Below are 15,498 nucleotides of genomic sequence, written 5' to 3' on the forward strand. Positions count from 1 at the left end.
TTTACAAGAGAGAACTCCTCCAACAGGTGGAGTAAAAAGGAGAAAATCCCTACCCACTCCACAGTGATCCTACCACAGTAATGGCCGATACAGGAAAATTGGTCATTTCCAGGGATACCATGACAGCTAAGAACATCCGAGTGCTCTGTTCTGCCACTAAAATTTCTCTCTATCTCTATCCTCAAGAAACAAGATTACTTCAGAAAGTCTTACTGACTTTGAAAAACATTAAAACATTAAAAGAAATCTTGTAGTCATCCAGTAGCCGTACCTGCTTTCATATATATTCAGAATCTGTCAGCTGGCCATAGCAGCAACTGCTTGCAGGCTTTTCTGACAGATGTAGGAGTTCCCTCTCTTGGGTCAGTTATCTTTCCCAAATGAAAATATTCTGTATTTTACTGACTCACTATCTTTTCTCCAACCCCCTGCTAAGAGTAGATTTCTTGATCATTGACACTAACTTACTAAACCACCTCCAAATACACTGTTCCAAATCTATTAAAGACTATATCATACCAGGAAAAACTACCCCCTAAATTTCATGTAATGCATCAGTAAGCAGAGGTAAAACTTAGTTTTATATCTCTGCCTGCATACATTCAACATATTGTAGAGCTTTACATGCAGCTTTCATAATCCTGAAGGCATACATATTTTGTAAAATGTACTTAAAAGGATATAGTTGAAAAATAACTTCAGGTCATATTGAAAAACATTGCCATATCAAAAAAAGAACATTTTAGAGTGAAAGTGACCTCTCATGGACCAAAGCTGCCTTATGTACTATTTACAACATATACTGAATTAGTTTTCTTTTCAGTTTTTCTTTTGAAAGCACCTTTAATGCCTTCTTGTTGGATGATGTTCCACTATTTGCCTGCTTTTTCCATTAAGATACTTTCAGATTATTTAAAGATGGTCTCTCTTTAGAGCAAGGTCTATACTTCTTAAATACGTTATATATTTGGTCAAAATTCAAGTACATTCCTTCCTCCCTACGTCATTCCTTACCAAGCATGAGGACTGTACTATATCCAAGACTCTTCAATCGATTCTTTTAACTACAGGGAATATGTATTTCTTCAAAATTTACTCACATCAGATGTTCTATCTTATCACTTTTTGTATTTGTTTAAATTTACTGCTTCATGTTTTATAATTGGGGCATAAAACTTGATTTCATGCAATTCAAAACAAGCTTTCCAACAAGGCCTCACAAAGTCTAATTAACTCAATTCACAAAAGCTCTGTCGTTATCAGCATATACCCACATTCCAGAATGATACATGCCATTGTTCCGTGTGTTTGCTCTTCCAATTCATTTAGATTAGCGTCCTGCAAAGCTTACATATAAACTTCTGCAAAGGCACATATATGAATAGCCATACTAAAGTGACCTATGCATTTATGAAAACCTGAAGCATCTCACAAAATTGAATGTGAGAAGTATACACAGGCATTCTAGAAAAAAATGGTTGTTAACATAACAGTATAATTCACTAGTTCACTCTTCTGCAAGAGTTTTGGTGGTTTTTTTTCTTTAAGAAGCCTAGAATATTAAATTAAATGAAGAGGAACTTAAAGATAAGGACATGAAAGCCATTTTTGGACCACAAATTCTCCCCTCTGACCTCAATGACAAGTGACATTTCAGAAATATTATGCTAAAATCTCTGCAGGAATCAAGCCACTCCGTGAACTAAGAACATTGCCAAGTATCTTTTCATTTTCAGTCCAATAAACTTTCTATATTAGTCTCCTTCAAATTTAACCATTATACCTTCTGCATTAAATCTGTTTTTTAAAAAAGTTATTTACAAGAATATGTCTATTTTCTGTATATACAGACTATTTTCTGTATGGACAGATATTGCATATAAAGACTGTTGTTTGTTATCAGTTGTTGCAATTTCTTGTTTGAAAGTGAGACATTTCACTCTTTATCATCTCTTCCAGAGGATTTAAAAATCTTAAGAAACATTTGACCTAAGACTAACTGGGAGGTCAAAGACTTGCAACAACTATTTTAAACCGGGACTACCCCTGTGCTATATACATATTACTAAAAAGCAGTGGAATTTTTAGAAATCCTTTTTACTGAAAAAAAGAAAACTATTTCTAACACTTTTATAAACCCTTGCAGCAGATTTACTAGGATCTTTAAAGAGGATATTTTTTTTCCACAGTGGTGCTGGGTAAATAGTAACTGGGACTTTGAAAATATACCAAATACCTCCTCTGGCAGAGGCACAAACTCCCCCAGAAATCCCAAGAAAACAAAAATAAAAACAAATTTGAGGGACAGACTTTTAAAGAAAGTGTATGGAACGTCAGGTGGTTTGTCTGTCACTGCTGACCCAGCTCCACTAAGATCTGAGGACCTGAGGTGCCTGACAGAGACTATGAGACTATGATACCTTCTGTAGGTATCTCATGCATGTGACTAGGACAGAAAGAAAGTGAAGATAGAGACCGAAGATACTGGATGAACAACCCCCTCAAACAAGGGCCTGTATCTACACTGGTATTATTAGAGTCTAAGGTTCAAGTTTACAAGATCTCTGCCAGAGCTCCTAAGAGAATTTCTCCATTCTCCTTGGTATTACATGTACTTTTAAATGCCCCCAGAAAACACCAAAATAATACTTACAGCTATTTTATTTGGCAATCCGCATACTATTCAACACCGTGTTTTGAAATACCTTGAAATACCAAATAAGGATAGCAAAGACACCAGGATCAGTAGAAAGCTCTTGAGAAAAAACTCTTTCTTCCCCTCTTTAGACTTCTGAATGTGTTTTGCCTCAGTTTTTGGATTTTGTTGTTGTTTGTTTAATAAGACTAATGTGGTTGGGGACACGAGTGGCACTGGGAAGAACTAAGTAGCCATTTTAGATGGAAACTATCAAAAAGGAAGTGGGTTTGGGGAAATATTGTAAAGAAAAGTTAGATGATCATTAATTTTTAAATTAAAGGGGCTCGTGCTCAGTGGCTTTGTAAAAAAAAAAAAAAAAGAAAGCATTAAAACTTAAGCTTAAAATTGAATATGCAATAATACCAGGAATTTTATGAGAAAAAAAAATAGACTCAAAGCTAACAGTTAAAAAGAATTATCAGTGTCCTTTATGTGCAAATGTACTAGATAAGCATAGTCACAAAACAAGTTGACCCTTTGGTTCTGATTCAGAAATTATTCCAAGTAGACCTTGTAGTTCTACTCAAACAGCATTCAAGCGCCCTCTCAGAGCTTTTGTTCCACCAGAACATTTTGCTGCTGGTTTGTGGTATGATCTTGACCAAGCGATTACTGTCTGTAGTTAATGTCTAGCCCCAAACCCTGTTGCAATTTAAGCTATTTCTGCTGAACCAGTTTCAAAGGGCTATGAGTAAGAAGATGCACGAAACTGCCATCCCTTCTGATCTCCTGATCTCTCTTAAGGGAATATAACATCTTCTCAGGTAATTGAATACAGGAATGCATCTGAGTAATCAACGAGAATCCTTTCATCTGCTTGTCTACATCCTAAATCTTTTTGCTTTTTTCCTCTCTTTTTATTTAAAGTGTCAACTAGTATTTGTTTATAATTAGCTATGAGTGTGCCTTCCTGTAACTTTCAAGTGGAGCCAGTTTTTGGATTTTTTGGTTTGGGTGTTTTGTGGTTTTTTTTTTTCCCCTGACTGACACAATGCCTTTTCAAGGAGTCCTTAGAGCTACGTTGCTATAGTTTTGAGAATTTCTATGTACACTGAACAAAGATCCAAGTACATTTGGATGGTTTGTTATCAGGTACATTCATGCTAAGAAAACTTCTGCAAGAGAAGAAAGCAGGATTTCTTCTGGGAATCCTAGCAAGAGTCTTACATCCTTCTGTATTTCCTATGACAAATTCATAGAAGGTTGCAAGCATGAAGAATACCCACTCCTTCTCCCTTATTTTCTAAGATTTTCATACCTACATGAAAAAGAACTTTTAAATATTTCATTCAGACCCCACTTTCTTGAAGATAACTGGGGATAGAGCATCCAACACGCTGGACATTTTCCTAACTATGTTGTTCCAGTTTTTTCAACACCTACAATAAGTTAAACATTGATACGGATTCAAAAAATTGCACTTCACAATGACTCTACACTCACACAACAGGAACAACTCAAATTATGTGCTAGCCCCATAGATTATTACCAAGATCTATGGAACCACAGCTTAAATTCTCAGTGAATATGTAAGCACTGAAAGTTGATCTTTGCTGAAAGTTAAAAAAATTTAAACTTAATAACAGACTCTATAAAAGAAGACTGATTAATTAATTAAATTAAATTAATAACTATATTAATTAATAGTAACAACAAAAAAACCTTAGCACAAGTCCTATCTACCCCTAATACACGCTGTTTCAAGATGTGAACTCTGTCCACGTTTTGCTGTTTGTGTACTCTTTTAACTCATCTCAGGCAGCAGTCTGGTAAGAAGATAGGTTATTTGCCACCCTTTGAAAGATGACATCTGCTGTCAGCGAAATGGAGGGAGAAGTGGGACCCAGATGCAAAAAGGGAAGGGAGAAGGGAAGGGAGAAAGGAACATTGTATTTCATGTGTGGCTTTGAGCTCCTTACCCCATGTTCCTTGCTACTGATTCTAAAATCCTACACTGCTCAAAGGTCTCAACCAGGTCACGACTAGGCACTAAAGAGATGTGCAGTTAGCTAGCATACCTAGCTAACTATATGTTATTAACTAGAGTAAAAATACTGCGAGAGCTTTCAGGCCTGATTTAAAAGGAAGGCTGTCCAGTTGTGAGCCTGGACTCTGCAGTGCTAAACATGTCATGCCGTAGTGATGAGGGCTAATGAAGGAGCTAAGTACTCTTACTTAAGCTTTAATGTCTTCCTCTTATTTTTCCTTCTCCATACCAGGAACTATGTGATAAAATCAATGTTATTTGAGCACATTTCAGATTTTACTGGAGAAGAGATTTAAAATGTGAATTAATTCCACTCCCCCCCAACTATCCACCAGGTTTTTGGTAATTTCAACAATCTGCTGCATTTATCCAGGATATTTTGGGGTGGATGACTTCCATCATGCTATTGTGACACTCATGTATTGATCTGTTCCCAAGTGATGCCAAACTACCTTTTTTACTCTACCACACCTGTACCGTCTGCAATCATTCTATTGATGCCTACAAAAATGATTAAATGAGGTCCCATGCCAAGGGCACAAACAGCTGCCAGCCCCAAGTTTGGCCTTTCATGTACTTTGAGGCAAGGCAAGGCTAATTCAGTGAAGCCTGTTTGGTGCTGCAAATACAACACAATCCGAATTAGGATTATTATGTAATAATGCACACCAATGGTGGTACTGACATCTGAGGTAAGGGCAAGTTTATACAATACTGACGTTAAACTATTTATTAGCATTAGGATGTCAGTGTGAGATTAAAAAAATACTTTCAGCACTCAAAGAACAAGTTTTAAAAGCTCTTTCAGTAATCCAACAAAAAGAATACTAACATAAAAATGTAAACATACATGGAATTAAATTGTTTAATTGTGAATTCCTGCATCTTTTGTTCTAGTGACTTTATGTTGCTTGTTCTTCATATCCCTCCAATAGTTTCTTCTAAGATGAAAAATATTTGGGTTTTTTCATCTTAGTAATTAGAATATTTTGATAATAATAATATTTAAAGTGAATATCTCCACATAAATCAACCAATAGCCAACTCCTTAATGTTCTGTGCATTTTTTTTTAAAGAAAAACAAAAACATTTATTTGTATATATTCCTAATGGTGTTTTAGTCGTATTTGCCTCAAATTATTTTTATAAAAATTATGAAGTATTGCTATGTTCTCCCTTATATTAATCAAATTATAAAAGCAACATTTAAAGAAAATGGAATCTGCAAAATCAATCATTCTGGGTTAGAAAATGCCAGAATTAAGATTACCCTAGCAGCATTCATTTCACAATCATCTACAGTACTTCTGGAGCCAGGAACTGAACCCAGCCATCCAAGATTCAGTCTGATGCTTTAGTCTTATTCACAATCCATCATTTGATGATGCACAGCCCATTGCTGCTTGACCTAAAAGAACAAGTCATGGCCAGCTATCTGGTTGCAGCTACAGCGATAAATACAACACACTTTGTGATTTATACATTCATTTACTAATGGCTTGGAAACTGGATTCCTGAATGCTCTTCCTGGCAAATAGGGAGATGGTTACAGACAGTTCACCCAAGAGGACAATTTTAGCATCTTTATTCTGCAAGATCATGAGGATGTGGCTAGAATTTGGGTCTGGAGAAGAGTCTGTATTCTTGGGTCCAACAGAATGAAACCTGGGGCTGGAATTCACTAACAAGAGCAGAACTGCAGAATTTTGCAAAATAAGACTAGAAAGAACCAAAGGTTGAATGGTTACCTTGTACTCCCAAACTTACAATCACACTGGAATTATTCCCAATGTTTTTAGATGAACTAGCTAAACACCAGAAAATTATGTTTTTACTTTTTCTACAAACAATGCATTCCAGTGCTTAAATTTCCTACACCATAATGCTTTTTCTAAAGTCTAAAACTAATTAAATTGGTTTGACTTCTGAATATGATATCGGATGACTTGCTCAGATTTGAAGTCTGCAACATTTGCACAATTTATAGAATCTCAGTGGAAAAGCTGTGATTCCAACATATTGCCTCTTCCCAGTTCCCAAACCAGGCTTACTTTTCTGAGGGAGTGATGGTTGCTGCCTCCTATCATAACTTTCCTGCCTTATCAGGCTGACAAGAATGTGCAGCCTAGCTGGAGTCCCAACAGCAAACACCCAAAGACTGCTTTTCACTGCAAAGTTAACCACAGTTAAAACCTGGGGACTGAGACTCATTTGTGGTTCATGCACACACATTCTTTCAACATGAGCTGGCTATCCTATCAAGTGGGGACAAGGTTAAAGGATTACTAACTGCTAATAAAATTCCTCTACAAATTGCATGATGATTAGTGCCCTCAGTATTTCCCCACTGTCCTGTGTGTCAGACACATTTCCCTCAGGAAAAGAAGTGATTTCTGAAACTTTCTAAACCAGTGGAGGTGATCTCTGATGTTTTTGTGTCCCTATCTATCCACAACTACATACAGAACAAAGGAGACAAGGCTCCCAAACAGTGTTTTCCTTTGCAATCTCTCTTATTCAAATTGTGATAACATGTGGAGAGTAACTCAAGGACAGAAAACTTCAGTGAATATGGGGACATGCAAACAGTACTTTTTAAATTCCTACAGTTTTGTCTGAATAACTTTTCATTGGAAAAGGACTGCTGTTCTACTGAATTTCATGCTTATATTGTATATTATTAAAATATTGGAAACCCATAAAGAAATGCTTAGAAATATGTAACAAACCAACCAACATAATTTTTAAAAGTTTTGTATTTTCTGACAATTTTTCTCCAATCTGCTTTTTTGAAGTAGATCCTCTTGCTTTTTCTCTTTTTTTTCCTTTTCCATTTTTAAACCCTGTGCTTATGGAGAATTTCAGGAAAAAATTATTTACATTTGTGAAAACAAAAGAACCACATTATATACTTTGTGACTGATGATTTGCAGCATGTGGACCCCAACAGAGGACAGAAAACAAAGGAGAACAGACAGGATTGCCTTGGAATTTTTGAGGCACATAGACCCTCAGAAATAAAATGCATAGAATAAAGCATTCTTGCAAATATCCACTAAGCCAGTGTAGAGAGGATAGGACAGGTAATTTGATCTTCTGTTAAGTGGAATGGTCATTTTAAGAATGACCCTGAAGTCCATCAGACAAAGGGCTGACATCCTTTCACTAATTTGCATATTTTAATGAATATGCTGATTATTTAGCCTACTGACTAGGCTGGCAAGGTAAGCGCTGAACAACTTCAATCATAACCCACTAGCATTTTCATCTAAAATGTTACAACTCTGAACATATTCTTGCCTCTTCCCCTCTATCTTTCGAATGAAATAACCTTTACAAGTAAGCTAGTATTATATAACCTTTTTTTGTCTCTGAGGAATCTAATACAAGTGTTAACATTAAAAAAAGATTTTTTTATTAATACATCAATAGTAACAATCAGCTAGACTAGTTACAATAACTTAATTCAAAGTTATATAACTGTGCCAGAACGTAACTATTCTTATAAAGCAGTGCCTTTCTAACCCCTTGCCAAGGATATTTAATTTGATGTCCAAGTTTTCTTGCCTATGGGAAAACCATTTTCCATTTTAGCTGCTAGCAACAAGTATAAGTGAATATGCTGTAAATAACACTACTTTAAACTTTTGGGTCCCATTATGCACACAAGTTATCTACTCTGAAAAGGCATCATATAAACATGCCAAATTATTCAACCCTATGAAAAATGTTTTTCATCTGTATTATAAGTTAAAACTTTTTCTGACTTTAGAGAAACTGGAACTTGAAAAGATAAAAACTTAAAGCTTGATTTTTCTTTGCCCAGAGCATATGTTATATAAACACAAATCCCCAAAAGGTGCCAAGAATTGTCCCTCTGTTTTTCTAAATGATCATGTGTGCAGTCTAGCTGAAAAGACTCATCGATTATGTCTACATAAACAACAAAAGCCCTTAGAAAAAATATCTAGATCAAAAGCCTGTCAAACACTGAACAGGAAAGAGAAATCCTGCTTTAAACATGGCCTCTTTCAAGTCTGAATTCAATCCCATGAAGTAAAAACAAAGGATTTCATAATGAAAGGTATTTAAAATTACTTTATTTTTGGAACTTAACCAGGGATTCTTTTTTCCTATATGTTAACCTTTGTCTTTCTTACATTGGGACAGAATTCTGCAAAATGTGCCTTACAGTTTTAAATAAATGCAGAAATTGTTTAGTCACAGTCCACTGTGTTCACAATACACATTTCCAATTATTTTCATTAAAATGCAACAATGATATTTTTACTGACATGTTTTTTTTCTCCTTTTGTCAACCACCCGACAATATCCACTGTTAACATGGGAACACAGCAAAGTTCTTAATGGATGAGATGCATTTCCTTTTCATTTTTTCTTTTTTTTTCCCCCCTCTTTTTCCTCACTTCCTAAAATACAGACACATAGTCAAGAAAGGAAATCAAGTATCCTTGCAAAAACAGAACAGATTACTATATAGCTTATATATAATTATGCTCTGGAAGTCATAGTCAGAAATCATAAACTAAGCTGAAGTATAGGGTTAGATACTTCTAAAAGTATGGTTTCTAAAAGAAGTGAAAGAAATTTAACAGATATATGTCTGATGAAATATAATCCTCATGTTTGATTTCCTACTCTGTTATTAAGGTTAATATGCAAACATATGGCATGATTTACCGTATCCCATTAGTGATCTCTTTCAGACCAACTTGTGATTTGATTGTCCCCTATCTACGTATATAAGTAATAATATAAACCTAATGTAAAACACTTGCTACGTTTAATCATGCCACTAATGTAAGATTTATGTGTCATGTACATAATCAGAATCCAGTTTTAAAGAAGTTCATACCTACTGTTGCTGGAGACAACATCCTGTTTGCCAGGTTTGGCTAATAGACATTTGTCTTAGAAAACATCAGTTCACATTTGATTGTTCAAAATGGTGGTTTTGCTCAATTTATTCACTGTAATTGAGAGTCCTATAGCATGGATCAGTGTATACTAGAACAAATGTACTCCACTTCTTATAATGTTTGGATTGGTGGTCATCTTGGATATTCGGACCAAGAAGAGATAAATGCATATCTGACTGGCCTCTCAAACATAATGCACATTCAGTTAATAATGTATTCTATATACGGTATCTCATTAACACAGCTCTAGGCTAACAAATTACTGACAGCTCCATTGAATTGGCACTAGAAACTGACTTTTCACATAACTAACCTGTTCAGGAGACAAGAGGTCTGTCTTCTACTACAAAATGCAATATCAAAGCAGAAGGAGCAGCAAAGTGGTCAAGAAAGTTAAAATTACATTGGTGTACTCATCAGGCCATTGTCACCCTGACGCATTGAATTCTAGCTTGTATCAAAAAGTGAATTGGTCAATACAGAGTACACTCTTTCAGAGTAGTATTTCAAGACATGCTCTGATATACGACTAGTGAAAAATTAAGTTATCCATACCTCCTATAGTCTTGCAAAAGAAGGGTCTAGTAAAGCATTGAAAGCATAGTATTTTCATTTTTAAAGTGTTTTCCTTCTAGCACTCCGGATGCCAGTTCATCATGGATATTTCTAACATACTTCCTCTTGCAGTGTTTTCCACTAATCACATCCAAGTATTTCATATGGATTTGCCTTATATCTGGAAAACTTTTAACTACTTTTGCTATGCTTACTCCATGTTTTGGCGCATAAAAAAGAATTATCTCTTTGGAAAGAAGTTAATGAAACAGATCCAGCTTCAATAATTTTTCAAGGAACAAAGGTTGTAAAATTGTTTTCTACTGGAATGTTGAACTTATCAGAAGATCACACACTCAAGCCAATAGCATTTGTCTTTGCTGTCATGCAAAAGAGAGTGAGTCACCTACAGTATAACAGAATCATTTTGCAAATCTTTCAGAACTGTGTGGCATCTGATTAAACTAATCCACATCTTTCTATGATGCCAAAATAAACAGTCCCTTTCCCACAATGTATAAACATTGTTCCCATAACTTTCCTTTGAAATGTCATGAAAAGGTTAAGTGACGTTTCATTATTTACCTTGACTAATGAATTGCTCCATGCTGTCTTTGAAAGGCTGGAGGTGCTCTTCTAGTGATAGCTGATAAACTTTTGCTGCTTCTGTCTCACATACTGAAATTGAAGTAACAGATTAGTTCAGGATGACATATCATAGTATGGATCTGCATACTGTAATAAAAGACACACTTAAGTTAATGCATAGCCAATAAAACCACTGGAATATGTGCCTCAAACACTACTTCAAGTACAAGCAATTAAGTTCCCGGTCAAATGTTTTTCACCAAAATACACAGATAACTTGTGGACAGTGTGTTAATTTAAATAAGCGGTAGCAAAAATTAACAAAAGTATTCAATTGTTTTGAAGGAGAAAGACAAATTTAAGGGGCTAAAAGGTATGGGAACAAAATTACAAACTTGGATCCCAGGCCATGTTGACATACGTGACCCCAGGTGACAGCGCCTGAATCAAAACAAAGTTCAGATGCAAAACCTGCACCAAATAGTTGGAAGGACCTTAATTTAGTAAGTAAAGCCAGATGAGGGCTTGACACCTGATAAAACCACAGACATAGTGAAGTGCCTTGCATTGTTCAAAAGTAATAGTGCAAAATTATTAAAGTGAAAGATTATAAGAGTATAGTTATCATGGCTTGAACTCTGTGTGAGACCTTGGAGGAGGACAGCTTGGTTCTTATTGCACTAGAGACCAGGACAGAGAAGCTGGAGCCTGAAGCAGCCCTAACACAGATTATTCATTGGTAAGGTGGTACCATCGTGCTTCCACCAACTATCCCAGTTAATTTAGTTTGGGGCAACAGAAGACTTGACACTACTACTTCAGGAGAATGTTAAGCTCTGATTTCTATTATAGGGGAAATCTCTTTAGGCTGTGATAAGTTCCCATCATTCAACAGAAATGAATCCTGCTTGATTCTGCCTCAAATTCCCAGTAAAAGTGCACACATTCAAAAAATGTGTTTTCCTTGTTTACTCTCTAGGCTTTCTTTTGGCAAAACAGGATTATTAATATGTCTCTAAATACAGAAGACTGGTTAGACATTTAAAAAAAGATTTTGAAGCAGCAGAATGTACTATCATAATTATCTCCCGTAAATATAAATGATGTCTAGAATTGCATCAATCCAAATATCTACAGATGAGAATTGTAGTCTGATTTTGAAGACTGGAAACAAAAGGTAGTAGCCTTACATGTATCACCATTATATGCTCTAAAAATGTCATTCTGTAATATTTGAAAAGGTTTCGGGGGGGGGAAATCAGTTGTCATCTTGTTCTTACTTCAGCAAGCATGAATTTATATTCTGGTAAACAATACCAGTCTCTAGTTTACAGCAAGAAACTAATGACATATCCAAAAGAGAATAGTAGAGCAATTAAAGATAATATAATTAGAGACAAAGATCCAAAGTTTCATTAATTTTGGCAAAGGCTTGTCAGCCAACCCACTACAGATCTGTACCTTGTCATTCAAGCTAGACTGCCAAGTAGGTAAATATATATGACAGTAGTTATATCACCCTTTGTATTCTGTTAGCTGTATAATTTGATTCTCATCTGGTGCTACTCATCTGGTCTGCTATATCTGGGGCAAATCTTTGGAGAATGCAGCTTTAGATCTCATAGACACTGGTTAATCATTTTTTCCCATAGTTGTGAATATACCAAAGACAATTAGAGATACCAGTTTTTAAAATGCACATATACAGAAGAACAGACTGACTCAAATAATTGGTAACTCCGCACAAGTGGAGTAAAGCCAGGGTGACAATAAAAATGTCACTGTTTGGGTTTTTGTGTGTTTGGTTGTTTGTTTTTGGTTTGGGGTTTGGGGGGGGGGGGGGGGGGGTTGGTTTGTTGGGGGTTTTTTGGGGTTTTTTTTAAGCTTAGAGCAAAATAGAAATAAATACCAGCAGATTCTAAGGGGGAAAAATTAACATGAATATATTTAATTAAACAGGTAACCCTGCTTATGAAGCAGTATTTAAAAAAACACTCCCCCCCCCCCCCCAAAACAAACCCAAAACTAAAAAACACCATGAATATAGTCACATGGAGAAGCCTGTAATTTTTAAATAAATGTTAGTCAACACATCTGAAATAGGGGAGGGGATCCAAATGGCCATGAATTTTCTTACAGTGTATGATAGACAAAAATAGAGAAGCTACATACTATTCTGCAAAGAAAGACATTCTGATGGTGACATATAGATTTTCTATTATTCTTTTCTCCTCTTCAGAAATAAGTAGCAGAGCTGAAAGATACTATAGAACCTACCGTAACATTTAATATCACCAAAATTCCATACCTTTTTCCAGAATATGGATTACATATTCTTCACAGAAGTATAACATTATACTCTCTTGAATTAATGTCTGCAGCTCACGATGAACTCCTGATCTCTCAGCTGATTTGAGAGAAATATAGATCTTAAGATATATGCCCACCAACAATCTTAGCCTATACCCATGCCAATAGCCTGAAGCAGTCCCTTTTCAAAGTCTATAAGGAAATGCAGGGATATACTATCCTTTATATTCAACTTGCTATGGAAAAGAAAAACATGTAATATTGTCAGAATGAGATGTCTGTTCTTTAACCATTCAAATACTGGAAGCTCTTCCATGGTTGATTTGTTTGTGCATGTATATGAGGTGGGGGAAAGGGAGTGCAGTTAATGATAGCTTTGTTTCTCCAGTTTTTGGTGGAGGTTTTTTTGTTTGTTCCCCCCCTCCCCCGTTAAAAGACTAAAATCAGTGTTATTCAGAAGAATAACAGTTCTGGTCCATTTTTGACCCTATTCCTGAATTGCAAATGATGTCTAAGTCATTTAAAATCCAAACGAAAAACACAGGAAAAAATCCCTTTTTCTTGCTTTATAGAAAGTAAGATATCATATGTAGCATCCAACCTTTAAATATAGGCCAAATTCTGTCATTATTACCATACTAATATCAGTATTATGATTCTTAAAACAAACTAGTTCATTGGATACTTTCTTCATTAAAGAATTAAACAGGCCTGTAAGCTCTTCCTAAGTTTCCCAGTTCTCCAGAGCACCAAGACCTGATGCACCAGACCTGGTGCTCTGGTGTCCCTACACAACCTGTCAGATATAACACTCATTTATCATGTTCTGTAATTTGTCACAAGACTATAAAACCCCACTATTTGGATTAGATATTGTTATTCCTCACTGTAACTTAAGAAATTAAGGTGCTGATCTTCTGAAAAGAACACAAAACACTAGACAGTTACCAGTATTTCTGCCCAAGGTAAGGAATAAGATACTGAATCAAGGTTTGTGTCAGAAGAGTATTTAATAACTTCTAAGCAATGTGGAGATGAAACATACCAAAAAAACCCCCCAAACAAAAAAACCTAAACACCAAAAAGTATGTCAGTATACCAACAGTCTTCTATATTTAATATTTTTTTCTCAGCTTCATACTGAAACACATTTCTCTCTATGAAGCAGCCCAGCTAAACTTCCCAGATATCAAAGGAATAGGTTGGCAAAGGGGATCTGCTGTGACGAGTTTGTAAAAGTTTTGTTTCTTTTTTTTTGATAACAGACTCAAAACTTGCTCTGTTATCATCCCTGTTCTCACAGGCTTAGTTATTCTGTCACCTTGGGAGATGCGTACACAACTGAAAAACTTAGACAAAGCTAGCATATTCCTATGTTCAGTTCACTTTAAGAAGATTTTAAGTTTTCTCATAATGAAAGAATTGAAAGGTATTCAAGGCACCACACATGAGAGTCCTGTAGGCAGTCACAAAAGCCAAGTACTAGGTAGAAGCTTATCTGACAACATGGATTTGCCCAAACAGGAATAAAGAAAGGTAAAAACTTCTTCCTATTGCTTTGCAGCAAGGAGGTGGTTTCAGTTCCCTGTAGTCCCGAATACCCAGTCCTCATGCACTGATCTTATAACTTCCAAAGATCTCAAATCCTAAGCAGAAGTTGGCATTGGCAGACACCTCTTCTCCAACCCTCTAAATCAATTTTAACATATAAGCAATATCCCAAAAATGAGAAAGACTAATAGTCCATCTAATTTCATGTCCTCTCTAACATCATATGCTGCAGAGGACTGTATGAGATTTTCCAGAGAAGCAATACAAATGGATTCTTGTTGGGAGGACCTTCTAAATTTTGGGCAATTCAAACTGGTAGCTTTTTGCCCATACATACCCAGATCTCTCAAATGCTCCTGATCTGGAAATTGATGTGAAAATCTGTGTTCAAAACCGGTTTAGAGATTTAGAGAAATTGCAATTCCAGCTGTATCCAGTATCTCAAGAATCTCATCTCGTTCTCTATTTCTATGCTAAAATACAATTAATTGCCATTTTTCAAGCTATTGTGTTAGCTTGCTCATCCTACTTTATTTTAATTTTAGGTCAATATACTAAAACCATACAAAGTTTCACAACAGCCAATATTGATTAAGAGACATCTATACAGAAAAAGAAAAGAAGAGTCAGAAAACATTCTGTGCATTGTACTAACCAGAATTGCTTACTGAAAGTGTAAGTGATCTAAAATGCACCCAGTCTCATTATCAAAAATAGTTGCTTTACTTTTTTAAAAGGGAGAAAAAAAATGTTTTCAAGATGGAGAATATTTTTTTAATGCAAGTTTTCCATCTAGTTCTGTTGGATACTAAATTTTAGCACTTGGAAGCACAAATCTCTTCTAACCCTAAATGATGTCTTTTTGAACA

General features: G+C 35.5%; 1 protein-coding gene across 2 annotated transcripts in view; it reads right to left on the bottom strand.

The window, feature by feature from the left end:
* The window catches only part of FMN2 (formin 2), a 164,502-nt gene that overhangs the window by 38,276 nt on the left and 110,728 nt on the right, over positions 1-15,498 (bottom strand). For both annotated transcript variants that reach the window (XM_069800660.1, XM_069800661.1), the window contains one exon: positions 10,766-10,858. In XM_069800660.1, the coding sequence (XP_069656761.1) occupies positions 10,766-10,858 (93 nt within the window). The remainder of the gene's footprint in view (positions 1-10,765; positions 10,859-15,498) is intronic.

This window comes from Haliaeetus albicilla, chromosome 13 (assembly GCF_947461875.1).
Source record: "Haliaeetus albicilla chromosome 13, bHalAlb1.1, whole genome shotgun sequence".
Classification (NCBI taxonomy): domain Eukaryota; kingdom Metazoa; phylum Chordata; class Aves; order Accipitriformes; family Accipitridae; genus Haliaeetus; species Haliaeetus albicilla.